The sequence below is a fragment of the Patagioenas fasciata genome, chromosome 12 (genome assembly GCF_037038585.1).
Source record: "Patagioenas fasciata isolate bPatFas1 chromosome 12, bPatFas1.hap1, whole genome shotgun sequence".
NCBI lineage: Eukaryota > Metazoa > Chordata > Aves > Columbiformes > Columbidae > Patagioenas > Patagioenas fasciata.
This window is the reverse complement of record NC_092531.1, coordinates 5,155,074-5,181,838: the sequence shown is the minus strand read 5'-3', so window position 1 is coordinate 5,181,838 and position 26,765 is coordinate 5,155,074. Positions and strand designations below refer to the sequence as shown.

The window sequence follows — 26,765 nt, the reverse complement described above, 5'->3', positions numbered from 1 at the left end:
AGGGGCTGTGGATGCGCAGGGGCTGTGGATGTGCAGGGGGCTGTGGATGTGCAGGGGCTGTGGATGCGCAGGGGCTGTGGATGTGCAGGGGCTGTGGATGTGCAGGGGGCTGTGGATGTGCAGGGGGCTGTGGATGTGCAGGGGCTGTGGATGTGCAGGGGGCTGTGGATGTGCAGGGGCTGTGGATGTGCAGGGGCTGTGGATGTGCAGGGGCTGTGGATGTGCAGGGGGCTGTGGATGTGCAGGGGCTGTGGATGTGCAGAGGGCTGTGGATGTGCAGGGGCTGTGGATGTGCAGGGGCTGTGGATGTGCAGAGGGCTGTGGATGTGCAGGGGCTGTGGATGTGCAGGGGCTGTGGATGCGCAGGGGCTGTGGATGTGCAGGGGCTGTGGATGTGCAGGGGCTGTGGATGTGCAGAGGGCTGTGGATGTGCAGGGGGCTGTGGATGTGCAGAGGGCTGTGGATGTGCAGGGGGCTGTGGATGTGCAGGGGCTGTGGATGTGCAGGGGGCTGTGGATGTGCAGGGGGCTGTGGATGTGCAGAGGGCTGTGGATGTGCAGGGGGCTGTGGATGTGCAGAGGGCTGTGGATGTGCAGGGGGCTGTCAGCGCGGAGCGCGGCACAGGAGGCCGAGACGACCGCCCCTCTGAGCTCCGGGCTGGCAGATGTCTGTCAGCGAGTTGTCATCTCTTCTTTTGGTCAATTAGCGTGGTTTAAATTATATTATCAACCACGTAATGATTTCTTTTGACAGAAAGGTTGGGGAACTGCAAAACTGCCTGCAAGAATTTGTTCCATTTGGTAACTGCACGTGCTGTTGGCATACCCTGCATGTGCGAGCAGACAGTGTCCGAGTGGCCTGAACACAGCCCAAGTCGGCATCGTGTGTGCGAGTGCTGACACAGAAATGTCCTAGTTTGTGATGCTTGGGAGGAGCAATGTGTCACATCGTACACGGGACTTGGTGTGGGCCCATGTTCTCCATGTTTCTCCTTGATTTCCCTCTTGTTTTTGGCCCTTGTCACTTCTGTGCAATTCACCACGCTAGGCGGGGGCGAGAGGGGCTGCAAAGCATCTCATGCTGAGTGTCCCTCCCATGCCAGCCTGTTCCTGCCGTCCCCAGGGCACCCGGCAGTGAGATGGGGTGGGCGGCCACAGAATCACAAAATCACTTTGGTTGGAAGAGACTGTCAAGATCATTGAGTCCAACCATAACCCATCCCAGCACGGCCCCATGTCCTGAGAACCTCAACTTGTCTGTCCAACCCTCCAGGGATGGTGACTCCAGCACTGCCCTGGGCAGCCTGTTCCAATGCCCCACAGCCCTTTGGGGAAGAAATTGTTCCCCACATCCAACCTCAACCTCCCCTGGTGCAGCTTGAGGCCGTTTCCTCTGCTCCTGGCGCTTGTTCCTGGGGAGCAGAGCCCGACCCCCCTGGCTCCAAGCTCCTTTCAGGCAGTTCAGAGATCAGGAGGTCTCCCCTCACCTCCTGTTCTCCAGCTGAACCCCCAGGTCCCTCAGCCGCTCCCATCACACTTGTGCCCCAGTCCCTCACCAGCTCCGTTCCCTTCTCTCAACTCGCTCCAGCATCTCAAGCCCTTTCTTGGCGTGAGGGGCCCAGAACTGCTCCCAGGATTCGAGGTTTGGCCTCCTGAGTGTCCAGTCCAGGGCCATGGCTGTTCTGCGCCAGTTCCTTCCAGCCTGATGGGAGCTGGGAGATCTGAAAGGGAGGAATGGATCTTGCAGGCTCCTAAGTGCTGTGGAGCAACCAGTGGGGCACACGTTTGGTGTGCGGACACGGGGCTGCTGGAACAGCGATGCTCCCAGCCTGGGAAGGGTTTGCCAAAGGTTGTGTCCCTAAACCACAAGGCACCTGCAGCAGCCCATGGCAGGAAGGGCTGCTGTGCGCCGAGTCCCCTCCTCGCATTTATCCTTGATCTACCAGGCTCTTCCCACCTCCCCCAGCCACATGGATCTCAACCCTGTGACCCAGTTGTCTCTTTTTCGTGCCAAAGACCCCTGGTCCATCACACAGCACACGTGCAGAAGCCTCTGACCATCCTGCCACCCTTCTCTGTGCATTTTCCAGCTCCGCTTTATCCTTAGGATGGGGGGACCAGGAGCACACGCAGGCCAGGACTGACCAGGGAACGGTGGCACCTCTGATGTCACCTCCACCTTTTCCTAACCCTTCCCGTCAGTTTTGATTGAGAGTTTCTGCAGTTCTGAGCTCTGCAGAGTGCTGAGGGGATGTTTTCAGGGACTGCCAGAGCCCATCACTGCAGACGTGAGGCTGGGCCTGCTTTCCCCACGTGTGTCACTTCCCAGCACTGGCTTTTGTCTCATTTTATTGCCAAGTTGCTTAGTCTCTGAAAGTCCTCCTGTCATTCTTAGCATTCATCCACAGTATCCAGAATAATTCAGTATTATTAGCAGATTTCATCACTTCTCTGCGGCCCTCATCTCCTGGGAGGACCTGCTTGTGGACATGCAGGTGACCTCTCAGCTGGATCACCCTCAGGTGCCTGCTGGCTCTTTCCAAGAAAGCCACTAGCTTTGGAAAAAAGAAATTCGCTTTAAGAGAGCTGTCTCGGCTCTTTCACAATATGTCACATTTATCCATCTGTCCCCTAACGATGCCAGCTTCCTACTCCTTATGCCAGTTTTTGTTCATTTAAAGAGAACAGATGTGTCATTTATCAGTCAGCGGCTCTCTGGCCACCCCCTGTGAAAAGTTTTGGTGTCACGGTTGCCATCTTCCAGCCCCCACATCCCCCGCTGTACCCAGACCCCGGGGGAAGTCGGGGTGTCACCCGGCAAACGTGACATCCCCCTGGTCCCTGCTGCCCTGCACAACGTGGCTTGTGTAGGGTGCTCCTGAGCAGGGAAGCGGCTGGAGCCACCACAGACATTGCTAAGTTCCTGGAGATGGCTTTTCACAGAATCCCAGGATGTCAGGGGCTGGAAGGGCCCTGGAAAGCTCATCCAGTGCAATCCCCCCGTGGAGCAGGAACACCCAGCTGAGGTTCCACAGGAAGGTGTCCAGGCGGGTTTGAATGTCTGCACAGAAGGAGACTCCACAACCTCCCTGGGCAGCCTGGGCCAGGCTCTGACACCCTCACCCCCAACAAGTTTCTTCTCCTCTTTCAGTGGAACCTCCTGAGTTCCAGTTTGCACCCATTGCCCCTTGTCCTGTCACTGGGTGTCACCCAGAAGAGCCTGGCTCCATCCTCCTGACACTGCCCCTTTCCATATTGATCCCCATGAATGAGTCCCCCCTCAGTCTCCTCTTCTCCAGCTCCAGAGCCCCAGCTCCCTCAGCCTTTCCTCACACGGGAGATGCTCCACTCCCTTCAGCATCTTGGTGGCTGCGCTGGACTCTCTCCAGCAGTTCCCTGTCCTTCTGGAGCTGAGGGGCCACAATTGGACACAATATTCCAGGTGTGGTCTCCCCAGGGCAGAGCAGAGGGGCAGGAGAACCTCTCTGGCCTACTGACCACCCCCTTCTAACCCACCCCAGGTCCCATTGTCCTTCCTGGCCACAAGGGCCCAGTGCTGGCTCATGGTCACCCTGCTGTCCCCAGGACCCCCAGGTCCCTTTCCCCTACACTGCTCTCCAACAGGTCGTTCCCCAACTTATACTGGAACCTGGGTTTGTTCCTGCCCAAATGCAATACTCGTTTGTTTGTTTGTTTGTTTGTTTTAATCGGAAGCTGCAGTAGAAGGGCCTGGAGATTCAAGGGGCTGCAGGAGATGGTGCTGTCAGGGGTAGCAGCTGACCCAGCACCTGCCACAGGTGACGCACTGGCAAGTATCAAATGCTGAATTGAGCCCCTGCATCACCAGCGGGTGAATCATCTTCCAGCACCTCCTCCAAAGCAAGCAGTAGCACAGACCTTTTCCTCTGAGTCACCAAAAGTGCTGCCTGGGGGATGCTGGGCTGTGTCCACACCGCCCAGGGTTGAACTGGAAGGGAAGGTTGACTGGGGCCACGTGGCCTGAGCTGCCCTAGACCCCGGGAAGGTCCCGTGTCCTGTTCTTGGCCTGTCCCCAGCTGCAGGAGCACAGGGAGCGCAGGGTGGCTGAGGCCGCTCCACGGAGCCGGCCGGGCTGAGGAAGCACGGCTCTGGCAGGGCTGGGAACACGCTCCCCGGCTGCTCCCGGTGCGTGCTCCGACCTGCCCGGCAGGCGTTCACCCAGCCAGGCAGCCATGGCTGAGAGGAAGCACCCTGCTGTGAGCTCCGGCCCAGAGATGACAGAGAAGAGCTTCTGAACCCTCCAGAGATGGAGAAGAGGGTGGGAGCGGGACTCGCAGTGCAGAGGTCCAGCCCTGGCTCCTTGCAGAAGGCCTCCAGTGCCCCCTACCCCCACGGTCCATAAGAGTGAGCCAAAAATCACTTCTGGGCAGCCACGGGTTGTTCTCCTCCCGACTGAGGACTGTGTGCGCGGCGGCTCCACCGCTGTGCTTCTGTCCTTCTGGGTGAGCAGCCAGCAGCACCCCCCGCCAGGGGGTTTCCCATCCCACCGGGGTCCCCCCGCCATGGCTGCTTGAGGAAGCAGCCGAAACATGGAGTCTGGCACACAAGCAGCACAGCGTGTGCACCCTGATCCTCTCCCGTCTGCCAGTCCTGCCCTGCATCCAAGCGATGCTACATGACAGCCATCTGCCACAGCAACCGCCAGGCCACGGGGATGTGCAGACGGAGCAGCATCGCGGTCACGGTTGTGGCATCGGGGTCAGTCTCTACAGTGCAGGCATCAAACCCAGGTCCCAACGTGCATCAGACACAAGGGATGTAACAGTAGGGGACTGGAGCAACACCAGCTGCAGCGTGAGACACAGATGGAGCCCGGGTTTGGCGGTGCGAATGCAGAAATCTGTCGCTGCGCCTTCAAACCCAAAATGAGCTGCTGCGAATGGAGGGATGTCGCTAGTGTCTCATCACGACTGCAGAAAAAAATATGAGCAGCTCACGCCTGTGCTGAGCCACACGGGGTGCAAGGAGCTCATTTGGTTTCCTTCTGGATTCCCCTTCAAAGCTCCCCAAGCACAAAGGAGTCTCCCAACCCACCCCAGCTCCCACCCCAGCGATGTTCACCTCAGCCTGCTGCCCCATGTTGCTGTCTGGGTGCTTTGCCCTAGGAGAAGCTCAAATTTGAGGGCTCAGGTTGGTTCAGGGATCTTTTTGATGGCCCTCCAGGCTCTGCTGAAGCCTCAGGTGAAAGTGGATGCCCCACAGGGCACAGATCAGAGAACAGTGCTACGTTGGGCCAGGAGCCCACCCATCAAAAAGCCACAGAATTTGGAAGAGGAACGGGCCCAGCAAATGGTGTGGAGGCTCTGGGGTCTCAGGTGGGCTCAGACCACAGACCCTGTTCGATCCCCAGCACGGCCCTGGTGCAGCTTCCACGGAAGGAGTGACGGGTGGGATGTGATGGGACGGGGTGGGATTGAAAGACCTCTGAGATTCCTCTGGTGTGGAAGTGTTTGTACAGAAACCCACCACCACAAGCTCGATCCCCCTCTCAGGGGATGCTGAGCGTGTGTTTTCTGGGCCTGAGTATTTAACAAGAGCCATCTCCAACAGATGCTGCTGAACATCCTCCTTCGTTACTGACAGAGGGTGGAAGTATTCTCAATCTCACACGCCATCAGCCCTGCATCCTGCTTCCTTCCGAATGCCAGGCAGATTTATTGAGAACCTCTGTCTTTTCTGCATTTTAATAACGATCTCATCATCCCCATCTGCCGGGACTGAGGTCTGCTGCTAGACCTCAGACACTGCCTGCTATTCTCTCTATTCCTGGCAGATGTTTTGTTCTCCTCATGGTGTCTTTTGTGTCTTCCATTCCCTACACTCTGGAATTTCCACTCCTGGTTCCTGGGTGCTGTGGATGTCTGGTTGGACCTGGGGCATCTGGCTGGATTTCTTGGGGAGGAGCGTAGAATGTGCGCGTACCCAATAAATCAGCGAATCTGGACCTCGGTGGGCTCACTGGGCATGGGTTTGGCACGTGCCGTGCCAGGCTGGCCCAGGAGGCTCAGCCCCATCCCAGCCGTCCCTCTGCGCAGGGCTTGGGAGGGAGCGAGGTCACCACGAGAAGCTTCTCCCTCCAGACACCCTGACGACCACATCTCAGTGTCCGTTCCCATGGCGGGGCAGGAGGCTCACGGGGTGAGGACGGGCAGGATGTCACCACGGCGCCCCTCCCCATCACTGCACGCCTCGGCACGGCTGCCCCTCCGCGGTGCTCCCACTTTCGCAGCATCGTGCCTCTGTCCCCTGTCCCTTCCCGGCATGGCTGACCACAGCCTTTGGGGGAATTCAGCCTGGCAGCAGGGCCGGGAGCGGGTTTGGGTGGACAGCGTGTGCTTAGGAAGGGCTGTGAGGACTCAGGGGTGCAGGTTTGGAGACACGGCTGTGCACACTTGCTGCTGGGAGTCAGGAGGGCACGGCGCAACCGTCGGTCCTGGGTGGTGTGTGAGCAGGGGTGGTGGTGGCTGGCGATGGGGCTGTGTGCAGGAGTAACAGTCAGAACACGTGTGAGTGTGCTGTTTTCCACTACAACGGCCTCAGCCTCCGCTGCCATGCTCCAACATCCTGCTTTCAATGCTGCTTCCCTGCTCTGCGCGCTGTCACTGCCGGCCCTGTACCGGCAAATCCAGCCCTGCCTGGGTGCACCCCGGGGGATGTCTGTCCTCTGCCCGCAGCCCGCGGCTCTGCGTGCTCGCCCCATGGCACAGCCGGCCTTGGCTCAGCCTTCTCCTGAGCACCTTCCCTTGGCTCGTCCTCGCTCACCCCAGTCTCATGGTGTTTCTTGTGGGTGCCCACGGGGCCAGCCTGGTGTTTGGGTGACTCTGTGTGGAGCGATGTGCTCCGCACGTCCTGCACCGGGCTGGTTTCATGAACACGTCCCAGGCAGTGGGTTTGCCACCGACAGACCCCCTATTGCTCTCTTCTTGTTCGCAGCCTCCCCGGTGGCTCTGTCGGTGCCAGCACCGGCACCCCTTCTCCTCCCGGAGCCGGGGATGCTCGGGGGCTGCCGCCAGGGCCGGATCGGGCCCGCGGTCTCCAGCAGGACAGACGGGCCGGCGGACGCCCCCGGGGGCCGGTTCTCCCCGGGGCCGGACGCGGGGCCGCTGGGAAGAGCCGAGAGGCAGCGGCTGCCGGGAGCGCGGGGGGGCGGCCCGGAGCGCCGGGGGAGGCCGGGCCGGGCGCGGCGGAAGGCGGGCCGGGCGGCGGGGAGCGGGGCGGGCCCGGGGGGAGGCGGGCCGGGCCGGGCCGGGCCGGGCGGCGGGGAGGCTGTGCTGAGCCGAGCCGAGCCGTGCCGGGGGGGGGAGCGGGCCCGGGGAAGCGGGGCGGGCGGAGCGGGGGGGAAGCCCCGCTCGGAGCAGCCGGCGCGGCGGCTCCGGCAGGTGGCACTGGCCGCCTCCCCCGGCCGCCTCCCCCGCGCCCCCCCCGGCCCGGGCTCCGCCGGCGCGCTCAGTCCGCCGGCGCCGATGCTGCTGAGCGGAGCGGCCGCCGGCTCGGAGCGCGGCGGCGGCGGGGCGGGGGCGGCCGCGGGGGCCGGGGGCGCTCCGCAGTGCGTGGGCACCATGGCCCGCTGGCTCCGCGAGCACCTGGGCTTCCGCAGCGCCAAGCCCGCTCCCCCCGCGCCGCCCAAGCCCGACTACCGCGCCGGGCCGCCCCCGCAGCCCCCCCCGCCGCCCGGGGGCGCCGCCGAGCCGCTGGCCGCCGCCCAGCCCGACATCGTGGCGGCCTACCGGCTGCAGAAGGAGCGCGACTTCGAGGACCCCTACAGCGGGGCGCCGCCGCCCGCCGCCCCCGACGGGCCCCGCTACGTCTCGCCCAAGCACCGGCTGATCAAGGTGGAGACGGTGGAGAAGGCGCCCGCCAGTCCCCCGCCGCCGCCGCTGCCCCCCGCCGCCCCCAGCTCGCCCCCGGCCGGCCCGGAGCCGCCCGAGGAGCCGCCGCAGGAGGTGAGTGTCCCGGCACAGCCGCCCTCCCCGGGGCGCCCCGCGGCCCAGCGGGTACTCGCGGGCGCCCCTCGGCAGGGCTGGGACCCGAGGGATGGGCAGCGGGTTCGCCGCAGCAGGAGCCGCGGCCGGGCCGTGTGTCCCCCCGTGTCCCCTGTGTCCCCTCGTGTCCCCCCGTGTCCCCTGTGTCCCCCCGTGTCCCGGCAGCTCCGCCGTGCCGCTCACACGTCAGCAGCTGCGGGGCGGCCCCGGCCGCTCCTCCAGCTCCCGGGGGAGGCAGGTCCGGCCCCCAGCAGGTAAATCCTCAGCAGGTCCGGTCCCCGGCAGGAAGCGTCACTCGCTGAGGTGCGAGAGCACAGGGCCTGCCGGCCGCCTTCCCCCTTGCCTTCTTGCCATTTCTTTGCTGCCAAGTGCTTGTTGCTCTACAGAGGCAAAGACCTTCCAGCCCATAAGGCCCCGAGTGCACAGAACTGTCTCCGGTGGCCCCTGGCGCTGGGGTCGGTGGCCCCGGGCCTCCCTCCACCCTCTGCCCGCTTGCCAGGGCCCGGCGGTGCCAGACGGGCCCCCCGAGCTGCCGCGCTGCTTTGTCAGGGAGCCTCAGCGCCTCTTTGTCTGCCTCCTCCCCGCCGCTTCTCCGGGGTGAGAGCAGAACCTGGCGCTGCCGAGGCCCGGAAGGAGGTGAGAAGTGTCCCCAGCTCGGAGAGACGGGCTGCGAGCGGCGTGAGGAGGAGCCCACCGGGGCTGCGGCTGGGGGTGCCGGGCCTCTCGGCAGAGAGGCTGATGCGGGGACTGCGCAAATAAAGGCAGGAGAGGGGTAATTAGTGCCCGCCAGCGCTGCCGCCTGCAAGATGAGGCTTGTCGAGCGAACTCGACGGGATTGCAGATCTGGCTGGCAGAGGGAAGGGTGGATGCGATGATCCCGTCTGTGGTCCTGGCATCGCTGGGCAGCACGGCAAAACGAGCGCCGGACAAAACCTGCTCGGGAGTGCTTTAAGCAGATAGAAAAACTTGTTGCTGGTGGATCTTGGAAAGTTGCTTGCACTGACTAATTGCTTTCTGGAGGCTTCTGCAGGGGCCTGGTAGAAACCCCTTTTTGAGCCGGGATCCTGCGAGCTGTCGGCTGAGGGCAGCAGGGGAGGAGGGCGCTGGCGGCGGGGGCTGGCGGGGCCGTTGCGGTGATAGGGTTTGCTGAGCCAGGCTGGATGGTTTTCCTGCTGGAACACGCGGGGTGGGATTGGAGGGACCAGGGGCGGGTGGTGGTTGTAGGAAGAACTCGGACTGTGATGTGCAAAGGGCCGAGCAGGAGCTGCGGGAAGCAGGGACTGCAAAAGGTACAGCCGGGCTGTGCAGGCGTCTGAGGGCTGGGGAGAAGCCGGGAAGTTTAGAGAAGAGCTAAAAGCTGGGATACGTTTGGGGAAACCCTGCTAACGGCATGAGGCTGAAGAAAACTCTTCATCTTATCGAAGGTAGATGGTAATTAGATTATCTCATCTTCTGTGTGCCTCTGTGGGGAGGAGGTTTTGAATTCTTCAGGGCTCCAGTACGTGCTGGACACAGGCAGAGCTCTGGAGGCCGGGTGAAGCCAGAGATAAGGTGGGAATATCTGATCGTGCATGAAACTGTCCATTAAAACAGTTTTCCTGGTGGAACCGGGGAGCGTGCACAGCTTGAGCATCTCTGTTGGGCTTGGGCCCCCTTTGCAGCTCCCATCTGCTGGCCTTGGCGTTGGCCGAGCGGTGGGAGGGCCCCCCAGTTGCTGCGAGGCCGTGGTGGTCCTTTCTGGAGGTGGATGGAGGTGTCTGCTGGGAGACTGCTGATGCCACTGGCTCCTGTTTGTGGTGACAATGTCAAGGTGTCCTGGAGCAGGGGCTGGAGCCTCTGCTGAGCTCTTCAAGCCGAGATGATGGTTGTGGCAGGGGGCTCTGTGCTCCCACACACAGGAAGAGCTGGTGGGCACTGTTCCCCGCCTGCTGCGGGGACTGGGACGCCAGGAAACCCTTGGCCATGGGTCTTGAGTTGTGGTGATGCTGAAGATGAAGGGAGATGTACAGTTCTGCAGGCAAGGCTGCTAGAGCAGAGAGGTTTTCTGTTAATGACTGACAGTGCAAAACGCTCTATTGAAACATGCAGCCCTTCTGAACAGGGAGGACAGGGATGGACAGCAGTGGAAGGAGCATCCACCAGTTACTGGCTGTGTGGTTTGTGGTACCTGCGCTGTGTTGAGGTTGGGGGATGGGCAATGTTCCCTGGGAGCCCTGTGCCCGCTGTAGCTGTCCTGCCCGTTCTGGAAAACTGAAGACAGGCAGGAACACCTTGGCCGTGTCCTCCCTCCTGCCCGGCCACGCGGTGCTTTGCCATCATAGTGTGTCCTCACATCTTTCTGCCTTGCACGGGAACTGCGATGTCTTGCAGGGACATGCTCACAGTGAGCTCTGCAGTGGCTCCTGCTCTGCTACAAATGCTTGCTGGACATGGTGGCGACCAGGACAGGTCCTTCTCCATCTCCTTAGTCTGGGCGGCCCTTTCCCTGCAGTCCTGCATAACAGACTGGCCCCGTACAGCTCGCCTGAGCGAGACAGATACCCGGGAGATGTCTTCTCTGCCGTGTTTGCATTAGGCAACGTGAGGAGCAATTCCAGCAGGATGCAGCAGTGAGGGACCTCTCTGCACGAGGGCGCCCAGGACACGGCTGGGCGACCAGGTGGGGGACGTGCCCGGCGAGGGCTTTGCGTCCTGCCCGCCGGGACCGATCGCTGGCGTGTTTGCAGGGACAGCAGGGTCAGTGCCGCGGGGTGTGGGAACGCCGGCCAGGAAGCTCCTGGGCGTGTGTCTTTCCTGCGAGAGCCTCCCCGGACTGAGTCATCCTGCGCGATGCTCCGCCGGCCCGCGCTCCCTCCTCCCGTGCCGTGGGGTCAGCGCTGGCCCCCCCGGCCGCCCCGAGCAGGGCACCAGACCCTTCTTGGAAGGCCAGCAAACCACTCTGTTTCCTTTTGGGTTTGGCTTCAGTGTCCACCAAAAGCCAAGCTGTAAGATGGGTCAAACTGCACCTGGCAGAGAGAGCAAACTGAGCTTGTTTGTAGCTCAGAGCGACTCCAGCGTGAAACCCAGCAGTCCTGGGGAGAGCCCAAGCTTCATCTCCAAGGCAAGACACTTCTCTATAAAGTGAAGGATCTCTCTGGGTACCCTCTGGGGACCTCTCTGTAGAGCGGAGCATCTTGTTGTCACAAAAGGTGGTGGCAGGCGGGATGTTTGTAGGCAAGATGGGGTGAAGAGCCCCTGCTCTGCCCTGGGATCTCAGTGTCTGACCTGTGAACTCTGTTGAAGAGCCGCTGTCAGTCGCAGCATAAAAACTTTGCTGCAAGAACCTGGTGATGATTTGGCCTTTTGCCTGAATTTTCTCTTGGTTTTCTTTTTTTCTTGCAGCTGACATAAATAATAGAGTGAGAGCAGCCTCGGTGCTGCAGGAGGATCTGAGTGTGCACTGCCAGGGCAGATAAATGCTTAAAAACCTCTCAGGTGCACACCGAGGACACGTGTCCAAGTGCCCTTGGTGCCTGGCTGCTCTGGAGGACGGCTCTGCACCACAAGCTGTCCCGGGTCGGTGGCTTTAACATGTAGAATCACAGAATCACAGCATGGACTGGGTTGGAAAAGCCCTCAGAGATCATCCAGTCCAACCCTTGGTCCAACTCCAGTCCATTGACCAGATCACGGCACTAAGTGCCATGGCCAATCTCAGTTTACAAACCTCCATGGCCGGTGAGTCCAGCACCTCCCTGGGCAGCCATTCCAATGCTGACCACTCTCTCTGCACAGAATTGCTTTCTCATCTCCAGCCTCAATTTCCCCTGGCAGAGTTGAAGCCCATGCCCCCTTGTCCTATTGCTGAGTGCCTGGGAGAAGAGCCCAATCCCCCCTGGCTAGAACTGCCCTTCAGGTCGTTCTAGAGAGTGCTGAGCTCACCTCTAAGCCTCCTCTGCTCCAGACTGAACAAGCCCAGCTCCCTCAGCCTCTCGATGGAGCACATGTCAGGCGTGTGCTTTGCACCCAAATTATTTCAAATCTAGCAAAGCTTGTGCTGTACATGAGCAGGTGATGCCTTGGTACCTGGGGATCTGAGCAGCGTGTGGGGACCGGCCGGGCGGTGGGCAGCTCCCCCCACGACACAGGAGGTGAGCAAAGTGTGGAAATGCCTTTGAGCAGACTGGGGGGGTCTGGGGCACCCCTGGAGCCTGTGGCTGCTGCAGAGCCCCGCACAGCCCGCAGAGTCCAGCCCTGGGATTAGGAAATGTCAGAGATGCCGTTTCCCCTACCACCTTAATTCGGGCCCACGTACGAGGGCATTAGGATGCTGTTGGTGACTGTGGGATCCTGGTGTTTGCCCTCTAAGAGCTCAGCCCTGGGGCTCTGGGTACCGTTCTCGCTGGCTTGGTTGTGCATCCTGAGGTTGCAGCGCTCCTGGAAACACTTGGGAATCACCTTCCCAGCTTTGTCCTGGCTTTTCTGCTGTAATATCTGATCATTTAAAAAATTAATGGGTTTATGTTCTCAGCGTGAGTAGGCTCAGCTCCTACAAGGCATCCTTGAGACAGAGGAGGAATGAACCCGTGTGGTAAAACCCTACCAGACCCAGGGAGCTCGGAGCCCTCTGATCTGAGCCATTCACTCTGGGCCCGAGTTAAGCCCAGCAAACCTGCGTAGAGCCCGTCTAACTGCTGCTGGGCGCCTCTGCACCCCACTGCAAGGAAAATACCTGGTTTTAGGGGTCTCAGCAGCAACAAATTAGTATTCTTCACCATCCTCTTCTTTCTAGGCCTGGACCTGGTGGCATCTGAGTGGGGCCACACTGTGAGCTTGCTGCAGCTCATCTGTCAAGAGTCCAGCAGTGAGCTGGGTCTGTGTCTGTCTAGCAAAATGCATCTAGGAAAGAGGATTACGGCCAGTTTCAACATGGTAGGTTGGGCTCAGGGTGAGAGGAATGAGCAGATCCTCTTTTTGAGCGTGGGAGGGTCAGCAAACCGCATCTTGCAGCCCGCCTGCTCATCTCACCGGCACTCGTGTGTCGAGTCTGTGTGTTTGTGTGTGTTGGACACCTGCATGCTCGTACCTCCCTTGGCACCAGTGCGTGTGCAAATGAGCTGTCGCCGGCGCAGGGCTGTGCTCTGCAGATATCGTTGTGGCAGAGCGAAAGCCTCTTCGCAGCTTTCTGAAGAGGTGGGTGCATCCCACGGGACCTCCCGGCTCTCTGTGGGGGTGTGCGCTGATCTGCACCTGGGATCTCGCGGACAGCGGGTGAGCAGCAAGATCTCCTTCGCCCTGGAGAAGGAAAGAAAGCAGAGGGGCTTCCCGCAGTGCCTTTGCAGTCGCCGTCACCATCCGTCCTGCTGCTGCCTTGCCCAGGGCCGAGCGCGTCTGCTTGCCCGCACCTCCAAGCCCCCGTGGCACTCGCCGGGGTGGCTGCGAGCCCGTGGCGGGCAGGGTTTGCTCCGGGGTGACGCTCTGCTGCTCGCTCATGGTGAGGGGCTGGGCTGGGAGAGCTGTCCCCACTCCCCATGGCATCGGGAGCCAGGAGGTTTGCAGAGGAGGTGGGAGCTGGGGTGCGGGGAGCTGCGTCCTCCTGCAGCTCAGGGCGATGCGAAGGCTCGGGGCTGCACAGAGGTGTTTACAGCTCCAGTTCCTGCTCCCTTTTCCTGCTGGGTTTTGCTGCTCAAGGCTATTGTCGGGCTGTTTTGCACAGGAAGGAGAAATAAGTGGTTTGTTTTAAGCTGATTATGGGAGCTGGAGAGGAATGTGAGCGGCCCTGGGCTCCAGGGCTGGCCGGGAGCAGGGACAGCGGTGAGGACGGAGCCTGGTCCTTGCTGCAGGAGCTCTGTGAAGCCAGCATTGTGGTGGCAAAACCCACCTCACCGAATGGTCCAGCCTGGGGTTTGCACCCTGGTGGGCAAGCGGAACCTGGCAGAGGTGTTTGGGTGCACTCAGACCCCGCTGGGAGTATCGCCTGGCCCCGTTTTAGAACCAGGCTTTTGAGCGGGAGGTGGGATGTGACATCATGCCATGGGGTGCTCTGGCTGGGAAGCTGCTGAGGTGCTGGAGCAAGAGTGTGGCTCCAGCACTGGTGGGGATCAAGCTCTGGGAGATGTTGTGTCCTGCTGCAGGATCATCTCCGTTTCACTAGTGAGGGCAAACTGTGGGCTTTCCGTGCCATCCCCCTGGGCTGGCACTTGAGAGGCTCCTGGTCCTTTTTCCCGGTGACTCCTGACCGCACAGAGCTCTGTGCTGTGTTACTTGTGACACGTGGGGATGCTGTGGGGTCCGAGGAGGCAGCCATAGGCTGTTCTTAGCCTTTTTGTTGAGAAACGTCTTCAGACAAGCCTGCAGGGAGCCCTAGAAAATAACCAATGAGTTCCCAGTCACACCAGTGCCAGCTGTACTGGGATCTGCGCCCCTTTCTGCACCTCGGGTGAGGAGACGTGGCTGCATGCAGAGAGCCCATCTGTGTGCTGGGGGGGGACCAGCACCGCGCGGCGGGGGCTTGGGGGCGCCTGCCGATGGTAAGGGAGGAGGCCGGGCCGCCTTCTGCTCCGCTTGGCTCCGTCCCAGCGCTCGGGACAAAGGCTGGAGCGTTTCCACAGCGGAGCGCCGGGGCCTGGAAAGCCACCGGCTGCCGGCACCTGCTCCGCGGCGCTGCCGGGATGCACGCGTAGGGTCCCGGCTGCCACTCGGAGAACTCGTGGTGAGGATCCGGGAGGATTCAACTGGTCCCTGATCCCCCACAAACAGGCAGGGAGTGCCCTAACCCTTCTCCTTCCCTCCGCTCTTCAGCTGGCTGTCCTGGAGGACTATGCAGATCCCTTTGATGCGGCGCAGGTGGCTGGTAGCCAGGCAGGGCTGGAGAAGGTGACGGAGAACGATGGATACATGGAGCCATACGAAGCCCAGAAGATGATGGCAGGTAAGGTGGAAGGCTCCGTGGAAGGGCCGCTCTTTGTGCTTCTGCTCTGTAAATTGGGTGAGCGCTGGACTCTTATTCACAGCCCATGCCAGCGCTGGGTCCTCTGGACAAGGCAAACCTGGGCGGTCGCTGTGATGCTGCGCAGCCACTTCACAGGCAGATTGTCACAGCTTGAGCTGTGTGCGATGGCCTTGCTGTAGCCAGAGCACTCGCAAAGGCCACCTGGGCAATAAAGGCACCTCAATATTCCCTCCTGCCCGCCGAGAGCACGGTGCTCACCAGGCTGGCCGGGAGAGACCTGATGTTTGACGCGTCTGGCATAAAGCTAAGACAGATGTGGGAGCTATTTAACTGGATTAGGACTGGGCCGGAGCGTGTGCTGCAGCAGCCACGGTGCACACAGGGTCGCTGTGCCAGCCTGCGAGCTCCAGGCTCCGCTTTGCATTTCCATGGTTCTGGAGTGAGTTGTTTCTGGAAAGCTCATGTGGCTTTTTGGACGAGGCCATTGCATTTCTTGGAAAAATCGTCAAAGACGCTGCGTGTGTCCGTGGGAGAGAATTTTGTTTTGCTGGAGGGAAGGGTGTTTTATGAAACCGGCCGTGCTGGGTGTGCAGGGAGGGACAGTGGCAAAAATCTCCTGGTCTTTTCGCTCCTCTCCTCTAGAGATCCGCCAGAAGGGCTTACGGGAGGCTCCGGCCCGGCCGCTGCACCTCTACGACACCCCCTACGAGCCGGTGCTTGGGGGGCTGGACGTGGACGGCGACCGCCCGGCCTGTCCGCGGCCCAGGGAGTCCCGGCTGCCCGAGGACGACGAGCGGCCGCCCGAGGAGTACGACCAGCCCTGGGAGTGGAAGAAGGAGCGGATCTCCAAAGCCTTTGCAGGTGAGCCATGTAAAAGATTGATCGTAGCCATAAAGCAACCAATGCTGTGTTGTGTTTTGCTGGGCAGGAGCTGGCTCTCTTTGGGGTTCCTTCATCTTTTGGGGGTCAGTGGTGTTGGCCTCGGTGTTTCTGTGGCTTGGGGTGCTCTCGTGCACTTGCAGAGGCTGTTTCTTTTCAGCAGGAGCCAAGATGAGTGGAGTGGTGGCCGGAGCTGCCGTGGCAGCCTGTCCAGCGCCCATCTCTTGTTGCCTGTTCCCCTCTAACTGATCACAGCCTCGGGTGCAATTTGACACCCCCCAGCCCCAAATTGCAGGGAAGAAGCTTGACCAAGCAGATCCCTCATTCCTCGGGGCAGGACAAGAGCTGCGTGCTCCCCCAAGAGCCCTTGGCCAGGCGATCGTCCGGCCCCCGGCCTATTTATCTGTGCTGCGGAATCGATGGTGTTTGTGCTCGTTAATGAGGAAATCCATGCTGTGCATTAGCGCCGGCTCCTCCACTGGCACTGGCTAATTGCCACGCTCTTATCTGGGATGCATTTCAATTGCAGTGATGTGCGTCTGCGCCGCAGCCGGCTCGCGCGAGGCGCTGGGGCCGGCGGCTGTCGGTGCTGCGCGGGGATGTGGTGGAGATTTGGCCTAGGGAGTGATTCACCGTCTGGGTTTGTGCTCTGAGAGCTGGAGGTGTCCGTGCCGGGCTCGATGCCGCGGCAGCTGCTCGTGCCGGGGGTTGCGCTGGTGCTGCCGCGGCCCGGCCGAGCGTGGGGCCGGTGGATTCAGCTGTGCCGAGGATTCGGTTGTCGGGCTCCGTCATGAACCGCGGTGTGGTTTGTGTGTCCGCCGCGTGGCTCTGGGTGGCGGAGCCCCTTGCTCGGTGTCCAGGGGGCAGGCGCTGTGTTCATGGTCCGGCTCGTGGGTGCTCCCCTGGGACACGACAGGACCCAGTCCCTGTTTTCACCTGGAGCCAGAGCAGGTCCTGCTGTGGCTGCCCGGGCATTTCTCTTCTCCTGTAATGGTGGGATCTCTGCTGGCCTTTCCCCCTTCGAGGGGCTTCTGAGACCACATACCGATGGGCACCGGGTACCGGCATGAGCAGCAACCCGCTGGCGCCTGGCAGGGGAGCGCAGACCTGCTGGGCGGCCGGGACGTGCCCGGGGCAGGACAGGTGCACAGGCAGGACAGACGGCAAAGGGCGCTGGGGCAGGGGCCCTGGAAGGTGGCCGGGAGCTGCCGCCTGCCCCGCAGGCTGGGGAAGCTGATGGAGGAGCAGGGGCTCTCGGTGCCGGGGACAGGATGGTTTGGCCAAACCAGCACAGGGCTCCTGGGAGTTCAGTCCTCAGGTCTTTCCCCCGCACCTGCTCTCCTTCTCCACGGGCCTGGTGTTGCTGACATTTTTTTCTAAGCCCTTTCTTTCTCTCTTTCTCTTTCTTTCTCTTTCCCACTCCCCTTCTTCATCAATCCAGTCGAAATCAAGGTCATTAAAGACCTGCCATGGCCCCCGCCGGTGGGACAGCTGGACAGCGGTGAAAGCCCCGCGGATGGCGAGGCCGGTGCCCCCGTCCCTCCGCAGCACGGCCAGCCCAGCTACGAAGACACCAACGGTGGGTCTCGCGGGACAGTGGGTGTCCGGGGGGGCTGCAGCTGCAGGCCAGACGTTTGTCCTTCCCTCTTCTGCATCTTCTCCAGCTCCATGATGCCTCTTGACACGCAGCAGTCGAGCTGCACCAGGGGATTATTCGGTGGCAGAGTTATTACCTCGTCTTTTGTTCTCTCATCTTTGCCTCCAAATTCCCAATGTCGATGGCTGCTTTTACGGTCTTCTCGACAACTGCTCTGATGTTTTCTTGTGACTCTGAACGCCCAGGTCCCTTCCAGGTGTGGTAGCAGCTAATTCACATCCCACCGCTGAAGTTGGGGTTGTTTTTCCCCATGTGCCTCGCTTCGTCATTTATCACCGCTCCGTTTCTTCCGCTATTTCATTACCTTGCTGCTCAGTGGCAGGAGGTCCCTCTGGATTCTTCGCTCGTGTTTTTGCTATGCCAAACAGCTAAATCTCTCAGGCACACTTTGTCATCTCAGGTTTGCCTTGTTGTGAAGCCCTTTTTGTGTGTGCCGAGCGGCAGAGCCCGCACGTAAATCCCCCTTGGACTCCGCTGGCAGCCTCGCTTATGAAAACCAAACATCACTGCTTCTCTTTTAACCCATTATTAATATTTAAAGGACTTTGTTCTTACGCTGTGGTGGATTAGGTTTCTTCCAAGAGCATTAGGTGGGGGTGGGGGTGCCGAAATTCACCCAGGCTTTTGGGTTTGGGGGGGGAATTGGGCTGCATCTGCAAGTCGTGAGATGTTCTCTGCAAACCGTTGCGCCGTGTCCGCCCGCGCGTCACTAACGCTGCTGCCGGTGGGGACTGCGGCCAGCCAGGTGCAGGTGGCTGATTGCCTTATCTGCCGGTGCCCGGGTCCCCGCAGAGCTTCGCAGAGAGGAACCGCCGTGGCTTTTGCTGCTGCCCGGGCGGGTGTGAGCGCGGGGCGCCCGGTTCTGCAGCCGATGGCGCCCGGTTCTGCAGCCGATGGCGCCCGGAGCGATGCCGCGTTCTGCCCCAAACCCACGGGGAGCCCGCAGGCTGAGATCAGCCCCAAAAAATAAAGGTCTTGGCAGGGGACGCTTCCTCATCCCCTTCCTGCAATGAATGCGAGTGTCAAGAAAAATTAATTCCTTTGCTCTGCAGCCTCTTCTCTTCCCCCATGGTTTATTATCTGACACGCGTCCTGCTCCTGATGAACACGTCAGTTTGTCATTTTTCCTGGTTTTAGCAACACAGAATCTCTTTTTCCTGACTCACTTTGTTGTCTTAAGTTTATCTTGCCAGAGTTTTGTCTCATTTTCTACTTCGCCTGTCTGGGGGTGACTTGAACTTCTTGAAGGATGTCTTCTTGCTCCTAGGGGCTTGTTTTTAATATCCTGTTTAATCATGCGCATGCCTCCGCCTCCCTCTGACAGGTGCAATGCATTTCTTCTGAGCCTCCAGCGCGATGACTTTGTGCTGCCAGCAAGCGCTTCTGTTTTGATTGTCTGGCTTTTTAACCATCGCCCCAGTTTTTTAAGGTGATGAGTTGAAATCGGAGCCCGTGTGTTCTGTACAAGGGCAAGCGCGGCGGGTGGAAGCCAGAGCGCTGCGGAGATGGGGTTTGTTGAGCCTTGACACCGGACACCTCCCCAAGCTCCTTCGCGGGGAGTTCAAGCCGTGCTGAGCTGCAGAGGATTTTGTGTGGGGTGCTGGGGGGGTTGGAGACCTGCATAGCACCCAAAGCCTTAGAGGGCGCCCCGCTAGAGAGCAAAACATCCCTCTCTGGGTGTTTTCTGCCTCGCAGCAGCGTGGCCTCAGCGTCACCGCGGCAGCTGGGGAGAGCGGGGACCCCCGGGACACCCCACTGGTGCGGGGGCTGCGGTGCCAGGGCTGCTCTGCCCCCCCAGCGGCCCCCGGCAGCCTCGCGTTGAGGCAGCTCTGCCCGATCGATAAGTCATTTGTGCGAGGGGGCTGGTGTTGCAGGGGAGCAATAATGGACTCTCCAGAGGAGGGAGAAACAATATTGTTAATGCTGAAATCATCTCGCACGGAAATAACAGTCGGGGAGGCTGGGTCCCCGGGGCTCCGTTAATCCCCCGCCGCTCACCGGGGCCGGGCGGCTGCGTCGGGGACACCTTGAAGTCAAAATGTCACCTTCCTACCTTGGGGAATTGGTTTTATTCACCCCAGGAGGTTTAGGATAGGACAAGGGGTGATGGTTTTAAACTAAAGGAGAGAGATTCAGGCTGGACATGAGGAAGGAATTGTTGCCCTGAGGGTGGTGAGAGCCTGGCCCAGGTTGGGCAGAGAGGTGGTGGATGAACCATCCCTGGAGACATCCCAGGCCAGGCTGGACGGGGCTCTGAGCAACCTGAGCTGGTGAAGATGTCCCTGCTCATGGCAGGGGGGGCACTGGGGGACCTTAAAAGTGCCTTCCAACCCAACTATTCTGTGGTTCAGCTTGTGCCAGCAGAAATACGTCCCTCGTTTCCAAACCGATTGCTCTGTTTAGCACCATCCACCCCTCTTCTTTTCGCTTTTTTTCCCAAGGTTGGAGCGTGTCCCCTTAGTGCGTCTCACTTAACTCTGTGCCGCAACCACTGAATCTCTGCTTGCGTTAGCAAAACCCTCTCAGAGCTTTTGAAACCTCCCTGGAAAATATTTCCAGGGGCTCGGGTGCTGCATGGACCCCGGTCCTGATGCGGGGGGGGACCCAACCTCGTCTGTCGCAGAGCGGGGAGCAGCAGCACCAGAGCTGCCCTGCCCTGCTCGGAGCAGCGGATGCAGCAGCACGAGAGGACCTGGCACGATGTGACGTGGCTCTGGTTCTTTCTGCGGGGGGACAGCTGGGAGGCCACCCTGTCTGTCTGTCCTGCTGCCAGCTGCAATGTGTGTCTGTCCTGCAGGTGTGTCGGAGGGGCTGGGGTACGGCCGCACATCGCCCTGCCGGGAGGACAAGGCCAGGGCTGCCCTTCGGCACGGCTCCGGCGGCCTCAAGAGCACCAGGACGCTGCTGGCCGAGCCCGGTCCCTTTGTCGGGGAGAGGATCGACCCGGCGCTGCCCCTGGAGAGCCAGTGGTGAGTCCTGTGCACCCCAGCGCTGCCCCAACCTCCACCTGCTCTGGCGTCCCCGTGACCACACTGTGAACAGACCCCGGCTCTGTGTTCCTGCTTGCATGTCGTGGTGTCCCCGAGTGCCCCCGCACCCCCTGCGCTACCTGGTGAACGCCTTGTCCCCCCAGTTCCCCTCCCTGGCGGTCCCCAGGGTGCCTGCTCAGCCTGGCACAGCCGGTCCCTCTGTGCCCGCAGCTGGTACCACGGGGCCATCAGCCGGACGGACGCGGAGACGCTGCTGCGGCTGTGCAAGGAGGCCAGCTACCTGGTGCGCAACAGCGAGACCAGCAAGAACGACTTCTCCCTCTCCTTGAAGTGAGTGAGCCCGCAGGGCTTGGGGGTGGCAGGACCCACAGGTGACCCCTCACGGGCAAGTGCCCCACGTGAATAAGTGGCTGCACTGATGGGGTGACTTGGAGGCGAGCACAGGGTGGGCAGAAATGGCTGGAGGACAAAGTCTGCGCTGCCCTGTGGTGTGGCACAGGCGTCTGGTTTGGGGTCTGGCAAAAGACTTTCTTGAGGAGGTTTTTATGTCTGGAGGCTCACTGCTCATCCCTTGGCAGAGCTAGTAATCCCTCAGATGGATAAAATTATGTGCCTTGACGCTCACTCGAGGGTGAGCTTCCAGCTCTGGCTTCTTGTTCACAGACTCACAGAATGTGAGGGGCTGGAAGGGACCTGGAAAGCTCATCCAGGTCAATCCCCCCATGGAGCAGGAACACCCAGCTGAGGTTCCACAGGAAGGTGTCCAGGCGGGTTTGAATGTCTGCACAGAAGGAGACTTCACAACCTCCCTGGGCAGCCTGGGCCAGGCTCTGACACCCTCACCCCCAACAAGTTTCTTCTCCTCTTTCAGTGGAACCTCCTGTGTTCCAGTTTGCACCCATTGCCCCTTGTCCTGTCACTGGGTGTCACCCAGAAGAGCCTGGCTCCATCCTCCTGACACTGCCCCTTTCCATATTGATCCCCATGAATGAGTCCCCCCTCAGTCTCCTCTTGTCCAGCTCCAGAGCCCCAGCTCCCTCAGCCTTTCCTCACACGGGAGATGCTCCACTCCCTTCAGCATCTTGGTGGCTGCGCTGGACTCTCTGCAGCAGTTCCCTGTCCTTCTGGAGCTGAGGGGCCACAACTGGACACAATATTCCAGGTGTGGTCTCCCCAGGGCAGAGCAGAGGGGGAGCTTGGTTTCATGGGAGAATAGAGTTTGTGTGGTCCCGTTTCTGATGGAAACGCGGGTGCCCGTCCCACGTCACCCCTGCTGGGCCGTGCCGCAGGGAGGACACCGCGCTGCTCGGTGTCCCAGCAGGGGAACCTCGCCCACAGCGCAGCTTGGTTTCTGCTTGGGTTTTGGGGGTGATCTCTGCACACTCCCCAAGTTTTCCAGATACCCTTAGTGCCAAAACTGCACAAGGTATCGCCACACGTGTCCTGCCGGGGAAACCGCCCATAGCTGCTCATCCAGCGCTTTTGGGACTCGTGGGGCAGCCCGAACCCGTGAAATCAAAGCTGTTCCTCTCCCCAGGATGATGATGGATTAACAAATACCTCCTCGCCCTCCCGCTAGACGTGCACATGAGCTCTGTTCCTGGCAGATGTGAGAGAAGGCTTTACTGAGCACTTCAGTCATCTCTGTCCAACAACAGGCCACGTGTCTCTACGCTTTTCTCAATATACTTTAAATTTCCCAGTGGTCTCTGTACCTGCATTGCTCCCTGGTGGGTTCAGCCTCCCCCGTTTATTTCCCAGGGACACAATTGTGAATTAGATTGCTCCATCTCTCTCTCTATTTTTTTAGGCTTTTTTTGCTGCCTTCATCACCAAACCAGGGCAGATCTTTAGCTGAAAACATTCTTTCTTCCTTCTGCACTTGTAGCTTTTAGATCACGCAACAAGCCTTTCTGGGAAGCCTCCCTCATTTCTTTTCTTTGGTCAGAATTTTTACTGATGTTTTAATTTTCTCAATATTTTTTTTCTTGCCCTGGCTTGCAAGCAATTTTGAAATGACAGCTTCTGCTGGTCAATGTATTTGAGGCTGTGAGAGGTCCTCTGGGCCATCACCCTGTGGGTGGCGTTAGCCACAATGCCCTGGAGAGCCTGGGAGGTGGTTGTGGATGGGGCTTTGTCCCTCACCAGCACAGGTGTCCCTTTCCATCACCTCTCCACAAGCCATGCACCCATTTCTTTGGGCTTTTTCCTTACTGCCCGTCCTTAGCCCCGTGGCACAAAGGACCAAATCCTGTTCCCAGACAGCCCGTGCTGCTGGGACCTGCCCTCGCAGCAGCGTCACCCGGCTGGAGCTGCTCGGGCACCCCCGCCTGTGCTCGCAGAGCCCTTGAGCACGATTTTTACTCCATCGCCTTTCTCTGTAGAGCCTTTTCAAAGAAAATCCCCTGGGTCTGTTTTTATATAGCTGTAAGCTGTCTGCCTGCGTCTCTTCTTTTTATGATTATTTCTTTTCCTTGAGGAAGGAGATGCAGCCGAGGAGATGGCCTGAAAGCGAGCTCTGGCGCTGACCTAATGCCCTTTTGTGCTGCTTTAAAGGAAAAATACACACAAGAGGGAGCAGCAGGAGTGGCTGTACCCATCACGGTCAGGTAGCCGGAGGGATTTAACCCTCCCGTGCCCGTCCTGGCTGGTCCAGGCTCAGCAGCCCCACGTTGCCTGTCACGGGCAGGGTTGTAGTGTCGGAGCGCGTGTCCCTGCTGGCTCACCCCTCCAGGCCACGCTGCGAGGGTTTGGGTCCCTCCTCACGTCTGTAAGATGCTCGGTGGCAGCAGCACCTGCCCCGCGTCCCCAGCCTGTACCTGCCGCTCTGGGGTTCGCAGCATCTCTCCAGGGTCCATGTCCCTGAGTTTGTGACAAAGACCTGTGGAGCAATTTGGACAAGGCCAACCCCGCTGGTTGTGGAGCTGTGTGGCAGCTCAGGACCAGCTCTGATCCTGCTCCGGGCTCCAGGCAGGGTTGCTCTGCAGACGGTGCAGCACCCGTGGGCAGCTCCACGTGTCGGTGATGTGACTGTGTGTGAGCGGCATGAACCCAAGCACCTTCACGGGATACCCTGCACGGCACAGCCCCAGCTCCTCCCTGCCGCCGGGGCACGGGATGTGACCGGCCGCCGCTGTTCCCCGGGCTATCGCTTTTCCCCGGGCTGCAGGTCTCCCCTGCCCTCCCCCGGGGCAGCCGGCCGGCTCCTTTCCTCTCGGCTCTAAATGGATTATTGCAAACCCATTCTGCTAATGCAGCCGGGCTGTCCATTACTGCATTACGGGCACCGTCTCCAGCCGGGGGGATGGGACCAGCCTGCGCAGTGCTGGAAGCGGCTCAGCATTGCTGATGAGGTCCTGTCTGCTTTTAAGTCATCGATATTTTGCCGTAATGTGCATTCCAGACGCTGCAGACAGGCTGTGGCTCTCCTCAGAGACGCAAATTAATAGCAACAGGGCCATTAGCCCGTCACTTGGAATCGGCGCTCGTGGCGGGATCTGCCTGCGCAGCCCGGCGTGGCGCGGTGCCCGCGCGGTGCCGGGAAATGGCCCCGCTGCGCCAAGCGGGTTTTATGGAGCCCACAGTGGCGGGGGGGGCGTGGGCTGCGGCCGCGGGAGAAAATCCTGCTGTGCTACGGTGAGGCTGGATCTGTGAGCTGAAACCCTCCTGCACCAAACGGGCGGCTGCGAAAGCGGCTTCACCACGTGCCGGGGCGAAAGCTGCTCCTGCCCACACCCAGCCAGCCCTGGGCTCCCTCCTTGTCCCCACAATAGACCCTTTTCACCCCACTGCGTGGCCGTGCTCCCCAGGGGGACACAGAACAGCATGCCCAGCCACCTCCCTCCCTTGTGCTGGGGGATTCATCTGGAGTTGGCCAAGAAAGGGCTTGAGGTGCTGGAGCGAGTTGAGAGAAGGGAACGGAGCTGGTGAGGGGCTGGAGCACAAGTGTGATGGGAGCGGCTGAGGGACCTGGGGGGTTCAGCTGGAGAACAGGAGCTGAGGGGAGACCTTCTGATCTCTGAACTGCCTGAAAGGAGCTTGGAGCCAGGGGGGTCGGGCTCTGCTCCCCAGGAACAAGCGCCAGGAGCAGAGGAAACGGCCTCAAGTTGCACCAGGGGAGGTTGAGGTTGGATGTGGGGAACAATTCCTTCCCCAAAGGGCTGTGGGGCATTGGAACAGGCTGCCCAGGGCAGTGCTGGAGTCACCAGCCCTGGAGGGTTGGACAGATGGACATGAGGTTCTCGGGACATGGGGCAGTGCCAGGGGCGGGGGAACGGTTGGACATTATGATCCTCAGGGTCTTTTCCAACCCAATGATTCTATCATTCTGTACAAGTGGGACAGGAGCCAGGGACAGGAGCCAGCAGCACCCCCAGCTGTGGGGACAGGCCGCCCGTCTGGGGGTTCAGGAGCTGATGTGGGGCTGGGCCAGCTGCACCCCCTGACCCCACGTCTCTCTCTCCTTGCAGGAGCAGCCAGGGCTTCATGCACATGAAACTGTCCCGGACCCAGGAGAACAAGTACGTGCTGGGCCAGCACAGCCCGCCCTTCGACAGCGTGCCAGAGATCATCCACCACTACGCCAGCCGCAAGCTGCCCATCAAGGGGGCTGAGCACATGTCCCTGCTGTACCCGGTGGCCATCCGCACCCTATAGTCCTCACCCACCGCGAGCCGGGCTCGAGGACGCGTGCACCCGGGACCGGCCGGTCGCAGGGCCGAGCGCCGCCGTGCCACGGACGGGCTCGCACGGGCGGCCTGCGAGCCGGGCACGGCCGGCGCCGCTGGGGATCGCTGCGGTCGGACCCTCGTCCCGCTCGCTCGGGGGCTCCCACGTGTCTCCCCAGGGACGTCCCCGGCACGACGAGCTGAGCGGGGCTCACCAGCCACTGCCCTCGCCTGCCTCCGAGCAGAGCCAGGGGCGCAAGGACTGGAGCCGGCGCCTTGTGGAGGCCTGGGGGGGTGCGACGGGCAGGAAAATGGGGATAAATGTTCCGTTCCCAGGCCTGAGGTGCCTCTGTCAGGGTGCTTGGCTCTGCCCGCAGGCCAGGATGCTGGCGGGGGCGAGGGGACCTGCATGGGGGGCCAGGCCAGCGGTGGCCCCACCCACATGGGTGCTCGGTACTTGCTGCCATCCTTTGCCAAATGTAAATAGTGACCAGTTTCAGCCGTACATGCAGCACCACTGCCGAATAAAGCGGTGCATGGTCGCCTCATCCTCCGTGGGGACTGCGCGCCCACATCCCACCACCTTGAGTTGGGGACCGGTGTGGCAACGTGGCGGGGAGGGGGACTTTGTTACACAAAAACTCGAAGGAAATTGATTTTTCCCTTCGCTGTTGCGTACGCTGAGACCTGTGTGCCAGAGCGGTCCAGGCAGCTCACTCGTCTGAGACACAGACAATCACAGAATCAGAACGTCCTGAGTTGGACCCACAAGGATCATCGAGTCCAACAAGGTGGCGCCGGTGGTCACATCCTTGCTCTGTCTGTGGGACCCTTTGCGGGCAGTGATGAGCTGATTTGGACTTGCTCGTCGTTCCCTGTGGAAGGAGGTGCTCTTTGGGATCTTTTGCCTCCTTGTTTTCCTTTCCCCCTCATTAAGTCTTAGGCAAAATCCCTGAATTTCACAGATCTCCCATTCTGCTCTTCCTCTGGGTATTTAGTGGCTCCAGTCCTGTTCTTTGTCTTCCTGACAGCTTGTCTTTGGGCCAGCTTGCTCCTTCTCTTCCTTTGGCTGAAGCTACATCTGGTGCTCTGTAGCATTTAACACATACCTTGCCTTTTAACCTCGTTCTTGGTGTTGTTTGCTGCTGTACCCACACACGTACACGTTTCCTCCGTCCGCGCTTCAGGCTCAGCTGGGTCTCGCTGTCCCCCTGCAGCATGTCCCCTTCCCCTCCGCCACCGGTGCTCCCGCCGTGCTCAGCGGAGGGGGCGGCAGCGACACGTTCACCGCTGGACCAGCAGAACCTTTTGCATCAGCGGAACAAAGCGCCTGGGGAGTCGGTGGGATGCTCCGAGCTGCCGTGGGGACGCTCGGGCACAGCCTGGCCCGTGGGCACACGTGGTGGGGAGCCTGCAGAAACCGTGGTGGTTGGTCCAGGACGCTTCAGCCTCTGACGCTCCTTAAAAGGCAGCAGTTTGGGCTCGTTGGGCGCCCGGTGTCTCCTTACAGCCCTGCTCGCTGCTGGCAGCTCCCGGCTCCTCTCTCCATCCCAGCGAGGCATCTCGTCCAGCGGGGATGGAGGGAGTTCCAGCTGCAGGGGTTTTCTCACGGCAGTGCCAC

General features: G+C 60.5%; 1 protein-coding gene across 3 annotated transcripts; it reads left to right on the top strand.

Annotated features, from left to right (window-relative positions):
- The first annotated feature begins 7,299 nt into the window (after window positions 1-7,299).
- On the top strand, window positions 7,300-26,265 carry SHF (Src homology 2 domain containing F). Of its 3 annotated transcripts, none has more exons than XM_065847789.2 (7): window positions 7,301-7,981; window positions 14,801-14,930; window positions 15,594-15,812; window positions 17,272-17,409; window positions 20,285-20,456; window positions 20,688-20,807; window positions 24,947-26,265. In XM_065847789.2, exons 1-7 carry the CDS (start codon window positions 7,502-7,504, stop codon window positions 25,131-25,133), a joined length of 1,446 nt encoding a protein of 481 aa, XP_065703861.1. In that variant the 5' UTR covers window positions 7,301-7,501; the 3' UTR covers window positions 25,134-26,265. The 3 variants fall into 3 exon arrangements, with proteins under 3 accessions (XP_065703862.1, XP_065703861.1, XP_065703863.1); XM_065847791.2 differs by lacking the exon at window positions 7,301-7,981 and adding an exon at window positions 9,425-9,444; XM_065847790.2 differs by lacking the exon at window positions 17,272-17,409 and having other exon boundaries at window positions 7,300-7,981.
- Window positions 26,266-26,765: the final 500 nt, after the last annotated feature.

What these genes read in the sequence shown, in the direction of transcription:
- SHF (XM_065847789.2), top strand. Translation starts at nt 7,502, where the DNA reads ATGCTGCTGAGCGGAGCGGCCGCCGGCTCGGAGCGCGGCGGCGGCGGG. An exon ending in AGCCCAGAAGATGATGGCAG is followed by an intron (nt 14,931 to 15,593) that starts GTAAGGTGGAAG and finishes CCTCTCCTCTAG; the next exon opens with AGATCCGCCAGAAGGGCTTA. An exon ending in GACTTCTCCCTCTCCTTGAA is followed by an intron (nt 20,808 to 24,946) that starts GTGAGTGAGCCC and finishes CTCTCCTTGCAG; the next exon opens with GAGCAGCCAGGGCTTCATGC.